Source organism: Coregonus clupeaformis, chromosome 31, assembly GCF_020615455.1.
Source record: "Coregonus clupeaformis isolate EN_2021a chromosome 31, ASM2061545v1, whole genome shotgun sequence".
NCBI classification, from domain to species: domain Eukaryota; kingdom Metazoa; phylum Chordata; class Actinopteri; order Salmoniformes; family Salmonidae; genus Coregonus; species Coregonus clupeaformis.
In genome coordinates, this window is record NC_059222.1 from 14,212,342 (window position 1) to 14,227,954 (window position 15,613).

The following is a 15,613-nucleotide window of genomic DNA, read 5'->3' on the forward strand; positions in this document are numbered from 1 at the left end:
ATCCCGAGGCACTGCTAGTGCTTATAGGTGATAATGTCACCAAACACTGATGTGGACAGGATAAAACACAAAACAGAACTGAAAACAACGGGAAGGGCCAATTGGCCCTAACACAGTCATCAGGCCTTATTTAGACCAAATACAACATAAAACACACTTGCATAATAGAGAAAGAGCCTCGTTGAGTGTCTGTGTATGTCTGGAGTGTGTGTGTTTTTGTATGTGTATGTGTCTGGGGTGTGTACTCTGTATTTGTTTAGTGTGCTAACAGAAGCAGCATAGGTCTGCCAGGGTCCTCCCCAACCCATCTCCTAACATCAACAGATCAACAGTAAGCTTAGGTAAGGGCCAGTACAGTACAATACAGAATACAGCTAGAGTAGAAGTAGAGAGGGGAAAGTCACTGTGAATCTTACCTGTGTAACTGGGAGATAGTCTGGGCTTGGGAGCACTGGCGTTCATCTCAGGCACCATAGGTCTCGACATTGGTGTGGTTGAGCTGAACGATGATAACTTGGGAAAAAAGAAAAGTTGGGACATTATTTGTCAGAATGGCATTACTTCTCACTGTTAGACAGTCATGTATGAGCTGGTTGGTAACTTACTGTGCTCTCGGAGCTGTCTGGGGGCGAAGGGGACAGGTCAGACCCCGACACACAGCTGGACACATCAGACTGGTCCTGAGGAACAATGTAGGACCCCTCGGAACTATTCTGTAAATGGCTTAAGGGGCTGGAGGACGCTGCTTGCTGTGATACCATCTGTGGGTTCCTTGGTGGGCTGTTGTAGCCCATCGTAGGGGGAGATATGTGATTATGCTGCCAGCCGGGGTGGCCATTTTGATAGTACACAGACCCTGAGCCATCCCTTTGCATCTGTGGTGGAGAGTCTGGGCCCTGGTAGACACTGTGCTGCTGCCCTTGGCCAGGCCTCCCACCCTGGGTGTATGGGAGCTCCACTGGAGCAGTCTGGTAGTGGGGGGAGTAGACGGACGAGTAGACCGACTGGGGGTGGGTTAGCTGGGGCTGGAAGCCTGCTATGGAGGGCATCCCCTGGTTGGCCAGGCTGTTGGCAGGGATGAAGGAGTGAGCCATGCTCATCGCCATGGAGATTACGTTGGCCAGGGAGAAGAGGGGCTGTGTGTGGGAGGGCCACATGTTGGGGTTCTGGGGGTGAGGAGGGAGGGACAGGGGGTTCCCCTCCCTGATGTACTCAGAGGGGCTCGGAGCGTCAGAGTTGGGGCCGCCGGGGGAGGCTGGGGCTGGGGAGGGGACGGAGGGGAACGTGGGGTTCCTGGCGACCCGTGTGAGGGGAGGATGGGAACCCGCTGGTTTTGGGGCGCCGGGGTTCACTGGGTAGGGGACGGGGAAGGGGAAGTGTGTGTGGCCCATGAAGGGGGGCATGTGGTAGTACTGCTGGTGTTGCTGCTGCTGGGGGTGGGGGTGCTCTGGGGAGTACATGGAGGCTGGGTGGTGGTGGTGGTAGTGAGGAGAACCTGGAACATAGAAACAAAACATGTTAGTTATTATTATTACATTCAAAACTTTTATTTCCTGAGAGGGAAGACACAAAACAACATAACATTACCTAACTCAGAAACACCACTTACAGTGAGGGAAAAAAGTATTTGATCCCCTGCTGATTTTGTACGTTTGCCCACTGACAAAGAAATGATCAGTCTATAATTTGAATGGTAGGTTTATTTGAACAGTGAAAGACAGAATAACGACAAAAAAATCCAGGAAAACGCATGTCAAAAATGTTATACATTGATTTGCATTTTAATGAGGGAAATAAGTATTTGACCCCCTCTCAATCAGAAAGATTTCTGGCTCCCAGGTGTCTTTTATACAGGTAACGAGCTGAGATTAGGAGCATACTCTTAAAGGGAGTGCTCCTAATCTCAGTTTGTTACCTGTATAAAAGACACCTGTCCACAGAAGCAATCAATCAATCAGAATCCAAACTCTCCACCATGGCCAAGACCAAAGAGCTCTCCAAGGATGTCAGGGACAAGATTGTAGACCTACACAAGGCTGGAATGGGCTACAAGACCATCGCCAAGCAGCTTGGTGAGAAGGTGACAACAGTTGGTGCGATTATTCGCAAATGGAAGAAACACAAAATAACTGTCAATCTCCCTCGGCCTGGGGCTCCATGCAAGATCTCACTTCGTGGAGTTGCAATGATCATGAGAACGGTGAGGAATCAGCCCAGAACTACACGGGAGGATCTTGTCAATGATCTCAAGGCAGCTGGGACCATAGTCACCAAGAAAACAATTGGTAACACACTACGCTGTGAAGGACTGAAATCCTGCAGCGCCCGCAAGGTCCCCCTGCTCAAGAAAGCACATATACAGGCCTGTCTGAAGTTTGCCAATGAACATCTGAATGATTCAGAGGAGAACTGGGTGAAAGTATTGTGGTCAGATGACACCAAAATCGAGCTCTTTGGCATCAACTCAACTCGCCGTGTTTGGAGGAGGAGGAATGCTGCCTATGACCCCAAGAACACCATCCCCACTGTCAAACATGGAGGTGGAAACATTATGCTTTGGGGGTGTTTTTCTGCTAAGGGGACAGGACAACTTCACCGCATCAAAGGGACGATGGACGGGGCCATGTACCGTCAAATCTTGGGTGAGAACCTCCTTCCCTCAGCCAGGGCATTGAAAATGGGTCGTGGATGGATATTCCAGCATGACAATGACCCAAAACACACGGCCAAGGCAACAAAGGAGTGGCTCAAGAAGAGGCACATTAAGGTCCTGGAGTGGCCTAGCCAGTCTCCAGACCTTAATCCCATAGAAAATCTGTGGAGGGAGCTGAAGGTTCGAGTTGCCAAACGTCAGGCTCAAAACCTTAATGACTTGGAGAAGATCTGCAAAGAGGAGTGGGACAAAATCCCTCCTGAGATGTGTGCAAACCTGGTGGCCAACTACAAGAAACGTCTGACCTCTGTGATTGCCAACAAGGGTTTTGCCACCAAGTACTAAATCATGTTTTTCAGAGGGGTCAAATACTTATTTCCCTCATTAAAATGCAAATCAATTTATAACATTTTTGACATGCGTTTTTCTGGATTTTGTTGTTGTTATTCTGTCTCTCACTGTTCAAATAAACCTACCATTAAAATTATAGACTGATCATGTCTTTGTCAGTGGGCAAACGTACAAAATCAGCAGGGGATAAAATACTTTTTTCCCTCACTGTATGTAAAAGGAACACCTTACAAAACCTCAATGAATTCTTTACAGTGTCCTCACACAAACCCTTATGCCAATGTCTCGATAGACATTTACTAGCAGAATCCCCTAGGTTGTAAAATAGTAAATTATATTCTTGCTCCATCACTCTCTCAGATTTTGGATTGTCTTGTCGTTCCTTCCGCCCCACTGCCAAGTGACATCAGAAAATAAATCCCTCATGTGCGGTATAAAGATGGTTTCCATGGCAGGGTTTTGTCTAACAAAATCACTGTTTAAGAGAGCTAGGATGATGATGTCATTGCATAAAGGCCCTGATTGGTTGTATGTAGGGGCATGCACAGTTATGTATGCATCCCAAATGGCACCCTATTGGCCCTGGTCAAAGTAATGCACTATATAGGGAATAGGGTGCCATTTGGGATGCTGCAGGGATGTGTTTGGGATTTAGAACATGAATGGAGTGAGGAAGGACTAGTTTTGACATTTCAAGAGTCTGAAATTGAGTTGAGAACCCTACAGTGGAGACTTTAGCCAGAGATATTGATAACTCTTCAGGGACTTTTCCAAACACCATTACACTTCCCCATTCATTGATTTGACATTTAATTCAACAATGGCTCTACAGTTATGAACCAACACGCCTCCCGACACTGAAGTAAACAAGCCACTAACATGTCAATGCAGACGGAAATATACTGTACGTTAGGCAACTATAAATGAGGCGGCGAGCCAAAAGGCATTGCGAAACCGGACTGTGCTGTGGCTGGGTCCAGCAGCGAATAGAGACAACTGGGGAGGGAGGGAGGGAGGGAGATATACTTCAGATGGCCACCAAGTCTTTAGCTAGTGGGGGTGGAGGGGCAGTTGTATGTTTTTTAATTGACTTCAAATGCTTCCCTCTCTTGCAGTGGGAGTTTTGGAGGAGACTTTCTTGAAAAGTGTGGGTGTGTGTGTGCGTGCACGTGTGCTGGCAAACAGATGTTGCAGAGAATCATACTGTAGCGCAAGCTAGGCCAGGAAAGCTTATGCTTCACAGTGAGAGCATTCACGTCTCAAAAAGATGCAAAAAGCGCTCTTCAGGTGAGGTAATTACCCAAGAGGCCCTGGGGCAAGGCCGGCGCCGCACCACTGAGGCACAGACCCGGGTTGTGAGGTGGGATGGTTAGTCGGAGCCATGCAAATGTCCTGACAATACTAAGAAAGGAGTCTGAGGAAGGAGGGGTTTTACGACGGTGTCGGGCCCGGTTTGTGTTCTTCTCTGCCAAGATGATGCTATGTCCCAAATGGCACCCTATTCCCTTAATAGTGCACAACTTTTGACCAGGCTCTGGTCAAAAGTAGTGCCTTATAGGTAACAGGGTGTCATTTGGGAAGCAACCTCAGTCTGCAACAGTTTTACCTCTGTGAAGAGTAAACAATGCCTCTTCACATGGGACCGTGGGGAGGAGGAAGAGGAGGAGAGGTGGGTCGTTACAGTACAGTACCTGGGGCGTTTTGGAAAGACTGGGAGCGTAATAGAGGTCTCCCTGCAGGTGAAGTCATGTCTGCTGGGCTGAAGAAGTCTCCTCCACCAGTGGGCCCTGAGGGAGAGTCACATACCCCTACACTGGGGCCAGCCATGCTGAAGTCTGGGAGAACAGACAGACAAAGACAAACACTGTCAGTCTCAGTCATTCAAATGGACATGCACAGCGGCAATAAAATGAAGGAAGCTTATAGAGACAGACACATGCAGGTCTATTTGCCATTCAAACCCAATAGAACATACACTGTGTGCACAATTATTAGGCAAGTCAGTATTTTGACCATATCATCATTATTATGCATATTTCCCAACTCCAAGCTGAATAAACGGGAATGCTTATTGGATTTAAGCATATCAGGTGATGTGTATTTGTGTAATGAGGAAGGTTGTGACCTAACGAGATCAACACCCTATATCAAGGTGTGTATAATTATTAGGCAGCTTCTTTTCCTCAGGCAAAATGGGCCAAAAAAGAGATTTAACTGACTCTGAAAAGTCAAAAAGTATTTCAGAGGGATGCAGCACTCTTGAAATTGCTAAGTTATTGGGGCGTGATCACAGAACCATCAAACGTTTTGTTGCAAATAGTCAACAGGGTCGCAAGAACCGTGTTGAGAAAGAAAGATGCAAATTAACTGCCAAAGATTTGAGAAGAATCAAACGTGAAGCTACCAGGAACCCATTATCCTCCAGTGCTGTCATATTCCAGAACTGCAACCTACCTGGAGTGCCCAGAAGTACAAGGTGTTCAGTGCTCAGAGACATGGCCAAGGTAAGGAAGGCTGAAACCCGACCACCACTGAACAAGACACATAAGTTGAAACGTCAAGACTGGGCCAAGAAATATCTGAAGACAGATTTTTCAAAGGTTTTATGGACTGATGAGATGAGAGTGACTCTTGACGGACCAGATGGATGGGCCCGTGGCTGGATCAGTAACGGGCACGGAGCTCCACTTCGACTCAGACGCCAGCAAGGTGGAGGTGGGGTACTGGTATGGGCTGGTATTATTCAAGATGAGCTAGTTGGACCTTTTCGGGTTGAAGATGGACTCAAACTCAACTCCCAAACCTACTGCCAGTTTTTAGAAGACACTTTCTTCAAGCAGTGGTACAGGGAAAAAGTCTGCATCTTTCAAGAAGACCATGATTTTTATGCAGGACAATGCTCCATCGCATGCATCGAAGTACTTCACTGTGTGGCTAGCCAGTAAAGGCCTTAAAGATGAAAGAATAAAGACATGGCCCCCTTCCTCACCTGACCTAAACCCTATTGAGAACTTGTGGTACCTTCTTAAACGGTCGATTTACGGTGAAGGAAAACAGTACACCTCTCTGACCAGTGTCTGGGAGGCTGTGGTTGCTGCTGCACAAAAAGTTGATCGTCAACAGATCAAGAAACTGACAGACTCCATGGATGGAAGGCTTATGACTGTTATTGAAAAGAAGGGTAGCTATATTGGTCACTGATTATTTTTTTAAATGTCAGAAATGTTTATTTGTAAATTTTGAGTTGTTTGTTTATTATTCTCACTTTAACAGATGAAAATAAACAAGTGAGATGGGGAACTTTTCGTTTTTCATTTAGTTGCATAATAACTCAGCACACTAATAGTTGCCCAATAATTGTGCACACATAGATATTCTCCAAAGACAGCCAAAACCTCACTTTTACTTTCTTAAATATTCAGGTTTGAGGTTTATTAACATTTTGGATTGACTGAGAGCACTGTAGTTGTTCAATAATAAAATGAATCCTCAAACATACAACTTGCCTACATAGGCCAAGTGAGGCCCAGAAATATGACCAAGACCAAGCAGCAGAAGAGGAAGATTAGAAGATTAAGGTTTAGGCATTTTACCAGGTAGAGAGTAGGAAGAGTGTGTCCGCTCCAGAATGTGACTGTGAAGATTAGGCTGGAATAGAGGACACAGATATACACAGTTATTTATATTCATGATACAGTATTCATTCATAAACTACATTAATCATTGCTCTTCCCAGGGGGTTTGTTGTGAGAAGTCAGTTGCATTTAGCCAGGGTCATTTAAAATGATAATATCCATTTTAATAAGGGGTCATTAAGGCAACAATTAAGATCTATTTAGTGTCCAACTCCTTTACTTTGGTCTAAATATTTTAACCACCATAATCTGAACGAAAAACGAACTCTAAACCCTCCTAAACAGGAAACAAACCCTCTAGTCACAGCTCTATTTTATTTCCTTGAATTACTGCAGTGTAATGACTGGTCACGAGAACATGCAGTAACGACTAGGCAAAGACATAAATGTCCAGGGGTCCACTTCGGTTCTTGTCTTCCATGAGGAGTTTTATATCAACAAATAACTTCTCAGAACCCATCTGAGATGTTGTTAAGAATAGAATAATAGAAGCAGATATGCCCCTAACCTAAACCATAACCCTAGTACACAATCAGGACAGAGACAGACAAGTTTCAAAGTTGTGGTTACATTCTCTCAGACAGAACTCATTTTCTATGTTTTTCAAGGGGAAGAGGCCCGGGGGTTTATGTGGGACACAATTAGCCCAGAAACATATAAGGCCATAGTGGTTCTCAGTTAGAGATGTGGTCGGGTTAGCAGCCTGTTTTCAATCAGGTCCTGGTCCAGAGCCAGGAAGGAAAGATTTCCAGGACAGGACAGCCTGAGGTAATTATGTACCTAGGGGGTAGTGTGTGTATGTATGTATGTATGTGTGTGTGTGGCATGCGTGTGTGTGTGTGTGTTTGTAGGAGGAGGAGTTACTGGTCCTCCCGACCCACATGAAATAACACATTGTTCTCCACTGTTCTCCTAGATCCATTTACTGGAAGGCTCAGCACAGCAGGCAGGTTGTGTTCTGAGGATAGGAACATGTCCTGGCAGTACAGACTCTTCTCTCCTGGCTGCCCCTATCTAGGTACATGTGCGTCCCAAATTGCACCCTATTCCCATTATAGTGCACTACTTTTGACCAGGGCCGATACACCCTTTCTCAGTGAACCACTCTGAACCTAAATAATGGTCTAGTTATATTATCTAGAACTGGACTCTAGTCATAGTCATAGACTAAGTCATAGACTGTTCTCTCTGCTACCACAGTCTGCTAAGTCTGGAACCAACAGGACCCTGAACAGCTTCTACCCTCAAGCCATAAGACTGCTAAATAGTTAACCAAATAGCTACCTGGACAATCTGCATTGACCCCCTCTCTTTTGACTCATCACATACGCTGCTGCTACTGCTTATTATCTATCCTGTTGCCTAGTCACTTTACCCCTACCTACACTACCGGTCAAAAGTTTTAGAACACCTACTCATTCATTTTACTATTTTCTACATTGTAGAATAATAGTGAAGACATCAAAACTATGAAATAACACATATGGAATCATGTAGTAACCAAAAAAGTGTTAAACAAATTAAAATATATTTTATATGTGAGATACTTCAAATAGCCACCCTTTGCCTTGATGACAGCTTTGCACACTCTTGGCATTCTCTCAACAAGCTTCATGAGGTAGTCACCTGGAATGAATTTCAATTATCAGGTGTGCCTTCTTAAAAGTTAATTTGTGTGGAATTTATTTCCTTCTTAATGCGTTTGAGCCAATCAGTTGTGTTGTGACAAGGTGGGGGTGGGGGGGGTATACAGAAGATAGCCCTATTTGGTAAAATACCAAGTCTATATTATGGCAAGAACAGCTCAAATAAGCAAAGAGAAATGACAGTCCATCATTACTTTAAGACACGAAGGTCAGTCAATACGGAACATTTCAAGAACTTTGAACGTTTCTTCAAGTGCAGTCACAAAAACCATCAAGTGCTATGATGAAACTGGCTCTCATGAGGACCGCCACAGGAATGGAAGACCTCTGCTGCAGAGGATAAGTTCATTAGCGTTACCAGCCTCATAAATTGCAGCCCAAATAAATGCTTCACAGAGTTCAAGTAACAGACACATCTCAACATGTTCAGAGGAGACTGTGTGAATCAGGCCTTCATGGTCGAATTGCTGCAAAGAAACCACTACTAAAGGACACCAAGAAGAAGAGACTTGATTGGGCCAAGAAACACGAGCAATGGACATTAGACCGGTGGAAATGTGTCCTTTGGTCTGGAGTTCAAATTGGGGATTTTTGATTCCAACCGCCGTGTCTTTGTGAGACGCGGTGTTGGTGAACAGATGATCTCTGCATGTGTTTATCCCACCATAAAACATGGAGGAGGAGGTGTTATGGTGTGGGGTTGCTTTGCTGGTGACACTGTCTGTGACACACTTAACCAGCATGGTTACCACTGCATTCTGCCTTACCATCTAGTTTGGGCTTAGTGGGACTATCATTTGTTTTTCAACAGGACAATGACCCAACACACCTCCAGGCTGTGTAAGGGCTATTATACCAAGAACGAGAGTGATGGAGTGCTGCATCAGATGACCTGGCCTCCACAATCCCCCGACCTCAACCCAATTGAGATGGTTTGGGATGAGTTGGACCGCAGAGTGAAGGAAAAGCAGCCAACAAGTGCTCAGCATATATGGGAACTCCTTCAAGACTGTTGGAAAAGCATTTGAGATGAAGCTGGTTGAGAGAATGCCAAGAGTGTGCACAGCTGTCATCAAGGCAAAGGGTGGCTATTTGAAGAATCTCAAATATTACATATATTTTGAATTGTTTAACACTTTTTTGGTTACTACATGATTCCATATGTGTTATTTCATAGTTTTGATGTCTTCACTATTATTCTAGAATGTAGAAAATAGTAAAAATTAAGAAAAACCCTTGAATGAGTAGGTGTTTTAAAACCTTTGACCGGTAGTGTATATTTACATATCTACCTCAATTACCTCTTACCCCTGCACCAATCGGTATTGGTACCCCGTGTATATAGCCAAGTTATTGTTACTCATTGTGTATTTATTCCTCGTGTTTTTATCTTTATATTATTTTTCTATTTTTCTCTCTGCATTGTTGGTAAGTAAGCATTTCACTGTTTGTCTACACCTGTTGTTTACGAAGCATGTGACAAATACATTTTATTTGATTTTGGTTTGATTTAGTGTACACACCGTAGGGTGGGAGAAGAAAGAGGGAGGCATGGTGGTACACTTCCACTAATGACGTCATAGGATTTATATGGAGGTTTAAGAGCTTTTTAGTCCTGATTACAGTATTACTCCTGTTGCTTTTGTTCAGAGCACACTTTCTCCATAACTCCTGTCTCTTAGGCATTTTCCCCACTAGGCCCATACTAAACACACTCTTCTACTTGTAACATATTTATGACCTGCCCAGGATAAGCACAGCTGGGGGTATTGTATTTAAACTAATGTAATGTATAATGTACAAATGCTCCCTTACTCTATGTCTTTATTCTTTAGCCATAACTCCCTATAGCTCCCTAAAGCTCCCTATAGCTCCCTAAAGCTCCCTATAGCTCCCTATAGTTCCCTAAATCTCCCTAAAGCTCCCTATAGCTCCCTAAATCTCCCCATAGCTCCCTAAATATCCCTATAGCTCCCTAAAGCTCCCTATAGCTCCCTATAGCTCCCTAAATCTCCCTAAAGCTCCATATAGCTGCCTAAAGCTCCCTATAGCTCCGTAAAGCTCCCTATAGCTCCATATAGCTCCCTAAATCTCCCTAAAGCTCCATATAGCTCCCTAAAGCTCCCTATAGCTCCGTAAAGCTCCCTATAGCTCCATAAATCTCCATAAAGCTCCCTATAGCTCCCTAAAGCTCAATATAGCTCCCATAGCTCCCTATAGCTCACTAAAGCTCCCTAAATCTCCCTAAAGCTCCCTATAGCTCCCTAAATCTCCCCATAGCTCCCTATAGCTCCCTAAATCTCCCTATAGCTCCCTATAGCTCCCTAAAGCTCCCTATAGCTCCATATAGCTCCCTACAGCTCCCTATAGCTCCCCATACCTCCCTAAATCTCCCTATAGCTCTCGAAAGCTCCCTAAATCTCCCTATAGCTCCCTAAAGCTCCCTATAGCTCCCTAAATCTCACTAAAGCGCCCTATAGCTCCCTAAATCTCCCTATAGCTCCCTAAAGCTCCCTAAAGCTCCCTATAGCTTCCTAAATCTCCCTAAATCTCCCTATAGCTCCCTAAATATCCCCATAGCTCCCTGAATCTCCCTAAATCTCCCTATAGCTCCCTATAGCTCCCTATAGCTCCATATAGCTCACTAAAGCTCCCTATAGCTCCCCATAGCTCCCTAAAGCTCCCGAAAGCTCCCTAAATCTCCCTATAGCTCCCTAAAGCTCCCTATAGCTCCCTAAATCTCACTAAAGCTCCCTATAGCTCCCTAAATCTCCCTATAGCTCCCTAAAGCTCCCTATAGCTCCCTAAAGCTCCCTATAGCTCCCTAAAGCTCACTATAGCTCCCTATAGCTCCCTAAATCTCCCTAAAGCTCCCTAAAGCTCCCTAAATATCCCTATAGCTCCCTAAAGCTCCCTATAGCTCCCTATTGCTCCCTAAAGCTCCCTATAGCGCCCTACATCACCCTAAAGCTCCCTATAGCTCCCTAAATCTCTCCATAGCTCCCTAAATCTCCCTAAATCTCCCTATAGCTCCCTAAAGCTCCCTAAAGCTCCCTATAGCTCCCTAAAGCTTCCTATCGCTACCCATAGCTCCCTAAATATCCCTATAGCTCCCTAAAGCTCCCTATAGGTCACCATAGCTCCCTAAATCTCCCTAAAGCTCCCTATAGCTCCCTAAATCTCCCTAAATCTCCCAATAGCTCCCTATAGCTCCCTATAGCTCCCTAAAATACATTGACCGCAAAAGGAAATGAAAATATGTATGTACATTCACACCTAATCCACAAGAGGATTCACACCCAATTCACATAAGATTCCTCCTCAATATATGACCACACAGCTAGCAGTACATACCATGATGACGCAGAGTCTGTGAACATTTGAACATTTGAAAGTCAGTGAAATGGTTTTGGTGATGTGGGAACCCAGAGCTGGTATTGGTACTGGTACTGTTACTGGTATTGGTACTAGTAGTGGTACTTACCTGGGATGCGGACAGTGAGTTGTGGTGTTGTGGGCGTGGCGCTCCGTGGCTGCCGCCCACGTGGACCATGTGCTCCTTCATCAGAGCCTCCGCCCTCTTGATGATGTCACCCATGCGGTGGATAAACCCCTCCTTTTCTGCTGGCAGGATGAACTCATTGTGAACCTGTAAAATACAGACGCAATTAACACATTAATAACACATGAATAACAAAATTATTATAACATTAATTACCTAATAATAACACATTGATAATATATGTCTGTCTGTCTGCCTGCCTGTCTGTCTAATTGTCCATCCTTCCGTTCATCCATCTGTCCTTCCATCTTCAGTTATTGTGTATTGTGTCATAAGTGGCTTCTTGTCCAACCTTCATAGTATACTAATTTGTTGAAGCAGTCTGAGTGTATGTGGTGCAAATTCTATGAATTGTGGGTTGTTTGGGTGGTTGGGTGGTGGGGTGTGGTGTGGTGAATAGGTTGGCTCTCCTGTCAGCATGTCTTAATTCAGCTCGTATAGTGCTGGTGTGCTGCACTAATAGGGGCATTTATGAGACCTGACCAGATCTGTGCCAAGACTGGCCTAAACAAAAGCTTGCTGTGTTTCATTCAGAGTCGGAATAAACAGAACACTCAGTGAACACAACGTTCTAGAATCTACCACCAACAGAAGCCGAAAATACCACTACCTCATCATGCCTACGTGCTTTGTGTATCCCTACGCCAGAACCTCCCCAAGTTCGTAATCAAAACTAAATTAGACACACGTGTGTAAACTGCTTATCTTCTTGCCTCACATCCCCCTAACCAAGATAAAGCTACATGACACAGAAACACAGAGACAAGAGTGTTTTAACTGGAAGTGGAATGTAGAGTCTGTGCTGCTGTGTGAGACAGGAGTAGATAGGGGTCTCTGCCATTAAGATAAGCTGATTGTGCTTCATTTGTCCTGCGTTTATAGGCTCTTCCTTCAGCATAATGAGTCTGTCACACAGAGATAATAATATGACTGTCATTGATAATTTGTGTAAACGTTTTTTTTTTTACGACAATAACTTCATAACAATGATATGCAGATGATTCAACTAAATAAATCCCTAAATGACCTAAGGCTATTCACACCCTAGAGGTGACAACTAACCATGACAGCTGCAATGTCCTCTGGGTTGTCTCCGTCCAGGTCGAACTTGAAGGTAACCATCTTGTCATTGTGAGTCTGCAGCTGACACTCCACCACCCGGTCGTCTTTGTCAGAGAGCTGCACAGAGACACCATCCACCAGTGTTAGTTTGTTTATGTTATGTAGAATAGAAAGACACTGGGGAAGCAGCAGAACAAAGATAGAGCACTCTGTGTGTGTGTGTGTGTGTGTGTGTGTGTGTGTGTGTGTGTGTGTGTGTGTGTGTGTGTGTGTGTGTGTGTGTGTGTGTGTGTGTGTGTGTGTGTGTGTGTGTGTGTGTGTGTGTGTATGCATACATGCACCTACTGTATGTGTATGAGGTAGAGTATGGTCTGAGTGGCACAGTTGGTAGAGCATGGCATTTGCAACGCCAGGGTTGTGGGTTTGATTCCCACTGGGGAACAGTACGAACATGTATGTACTCACTACTGTAAGTCGCTCTGGATAAGAGTGTCTGTTAAATGACTAAAATGTAAATGTTTGTTTCTGCTTCCCCAGGCCATTGAGACAAGGTGTTCTGGTCACAAGAGCATACTGTACCATCAGCATAACCTGTCACTTCTGGTTACTTTTTAAAAGGACATTCTATCCCAAAATGAATGAAAATTTAATTATGTTGACACCATCTGAAATATAATTTTCCCTTTAAAAGCATTACAACCTGTAGCCCAACTGATGCAGCATAGCAGCTTTAAATAAATAGGCTGAATCATAAAAAATGTAAATAAATGTGTCAAATGCTTAAAAGCGTGTCTCAGCAGAATATCTCCCCCAAAATAATACAATGTAATCATATTATTTTGAGTGGCGGTGACGATTTAGGGGGCGTTGCTGCTAAATTAATATAGGGGAAACACTGCAAAGTATGCATATCCAAATGGCAACCTATTGTTACCCTATTCCTCCACTATATAGGGAATAGGGTGTCATTTGGGATGGGCCCTAACTGTGGACTTTCAGACTTGACAATCACTTGTATAGAATAGTCTTGATTGATTAATTGATTGATTTGTTTTACTCCAGTGATCCGCAGTCTTGAACGGGCCCTCCTCCAGAACAGCTTGCCAGCCGTGCGCCTGGCAGCAGTCTTGCCACTCCTCTCTGATAGGCCCTCGTAGCCGTCACTCAAACCCGAGGTCATGTCGGATGTGTAGCTGTGAAGATGATTGATATGTTAGTGAATTTGTGTCATAACTGCCATAACACCACTGGTGCATTTTGTGTTGCAGCCATTTATGAGTTAATATATGCTATGCTATGAGGAAGAAATTGAAATAACCAGCTGCCAAAACAGGATCTCTAAGTTTTGGGAAACAGAGCTAGACCGTTATACATGCCAAATAAAGCCCAATGTGAGGATATAGTAAACATCAGTGTGCTGTAATATGGGCCTACAGCGTTTGGGACACATCTCCTATAGAAAACAAGTACACAGTCATAGTAAAGGAACAACAAATCCACATATTCTGTTCAGCAGTGTAGTTTTTATATAATGTAAAAGTGCATGTTACACAGCCTGGGAGAACATGCATTACTTTAAAAAAAAGCTTAAATTCAGTCCCCTCGGTCTCTTAGTGCCGTGGTCCCTGATTTATCCCTCCCTCCATCCACCACTTCAGCAAAGATTTACAGACAGACGCTCTCCTGGTTGGCAGGTTCCACTGAGCTTTCTAACCATCCTCTAAAATCTGAAGTACTTTTTGATAACTTCAGTTCACGGCGGACAAAGCTGGTTGTTCACCCACTCAGGATGGAGGTAATGGGGAAATGGAAATGTTTTTGTTTACATTCTTCTTGTTTATGACATACTTGTTTGGTCTTATATATTGGTGTTGAGTTTCAGTTTTTAAGTAGTGTTTTTGCTGACTAACTGTAAAAATGTATTTCCCACTTGCGAACTAAAGTATAATCTTTCTAATCGGCGTGTATAGATTCATAAGTAGCACACGCTGAAGATGTTTTGGAACACAAGATACCTTAGACAGAATGGGAACCAGATGACAACACACACAGGCACACGCACGCATTCACACACGCATTCACGCACGCACGCACTCACAAACACCCCCTAGCCAGAAACATCTGATACTAAAGTAAAACAGACAGAAACCTCAAAGTCCATTGTTCTTCAATCACTAGACTAGGGAGGGGCTGTTGTTTCCCTCAGATCAGTCTGCTATTCGGACACACAGATGTGTACGGAGGCGTATGAAGCCTAGAGGTTAGAGGGTGGAGTAGGAACCTGGCAACTGGGGGTCTGTTTGTGTATTCCACTGCTGCTGGAAGCACCCCCAAAAACAGATCAAGGAATGCGGCACTGACTGACCCTGTGCCTCTCAACGAGTGTGTGTGTATGTGTGTGCGTGCGTGTGTGTGTGTACGTGTGTGTGTCTGGGTGTGATGGGAAAGGCAGTCTCTTTCTAATAAAAATAGACAATAAAGTATTTATTCTAGGGAAGAGGCTGAGGAGCGTACCTGTCCACAGGTGAGGTGAAACCACTGGGAGCGCGTCCTCCAGAGTGTCCATGCTCCGTATTACCCAATACTGCAATACTCTACAAACGGGAAAAGGAGAGGGGACAGTTAAGCATAAGGCAACAGACACAGAAACATAGTGTATAATGGTAATTAAAAAACAAACAGGGACAGTTCAGGTAGAGTTGCT

General features: G+C 44.3%; 1 protein-coding gene across 2 annotated transcripts in view; it reads right to left on the minus strand.

Annotated features, from left to right (window-relative positions):
• The window catches only part of wnk4a (WNK lysine deficient protein kinase 4a), a 76,859-nt gene that overhangs the window by 4,934 nt on the left and 56,312 nt on the right, over nt 1-15,613 (minus strand). For both annotated transcript variants that reach the window (XM_045209789.1, XM_045209790.1), the window contains 8 exons: nt 15,424-15,503; nt 13,967-14,102; nt 12,910-13,026; nt 11,770-11,934; nt 6,598-6,652; nt 4,696-4,839; nt 606-1,495; nt 417-513 (listed from right to left, as the gene is read on the minus strand). In XM_045209789.1, coding sequence (XP_045065724.1) covers nt 417-513; nt 606-1,495; nt 4,696-4,839; nt 6,598-6,652; nt 11,770-11,934; nt 12,910-13,026; nt 13,967-14,102; nt 15,424-15,503 — 1,684 coding nt within the window. The remainder of the gene's footprint in view (nt 1-416; nt 514-605; nt 1,496-4,695; nt 4,840-6,597; nt 6,653-11,769; nt 11,935-12,909; nt 13,027-13,966; nt 14,103-15,423; nt 15,504-15,613) is intronic.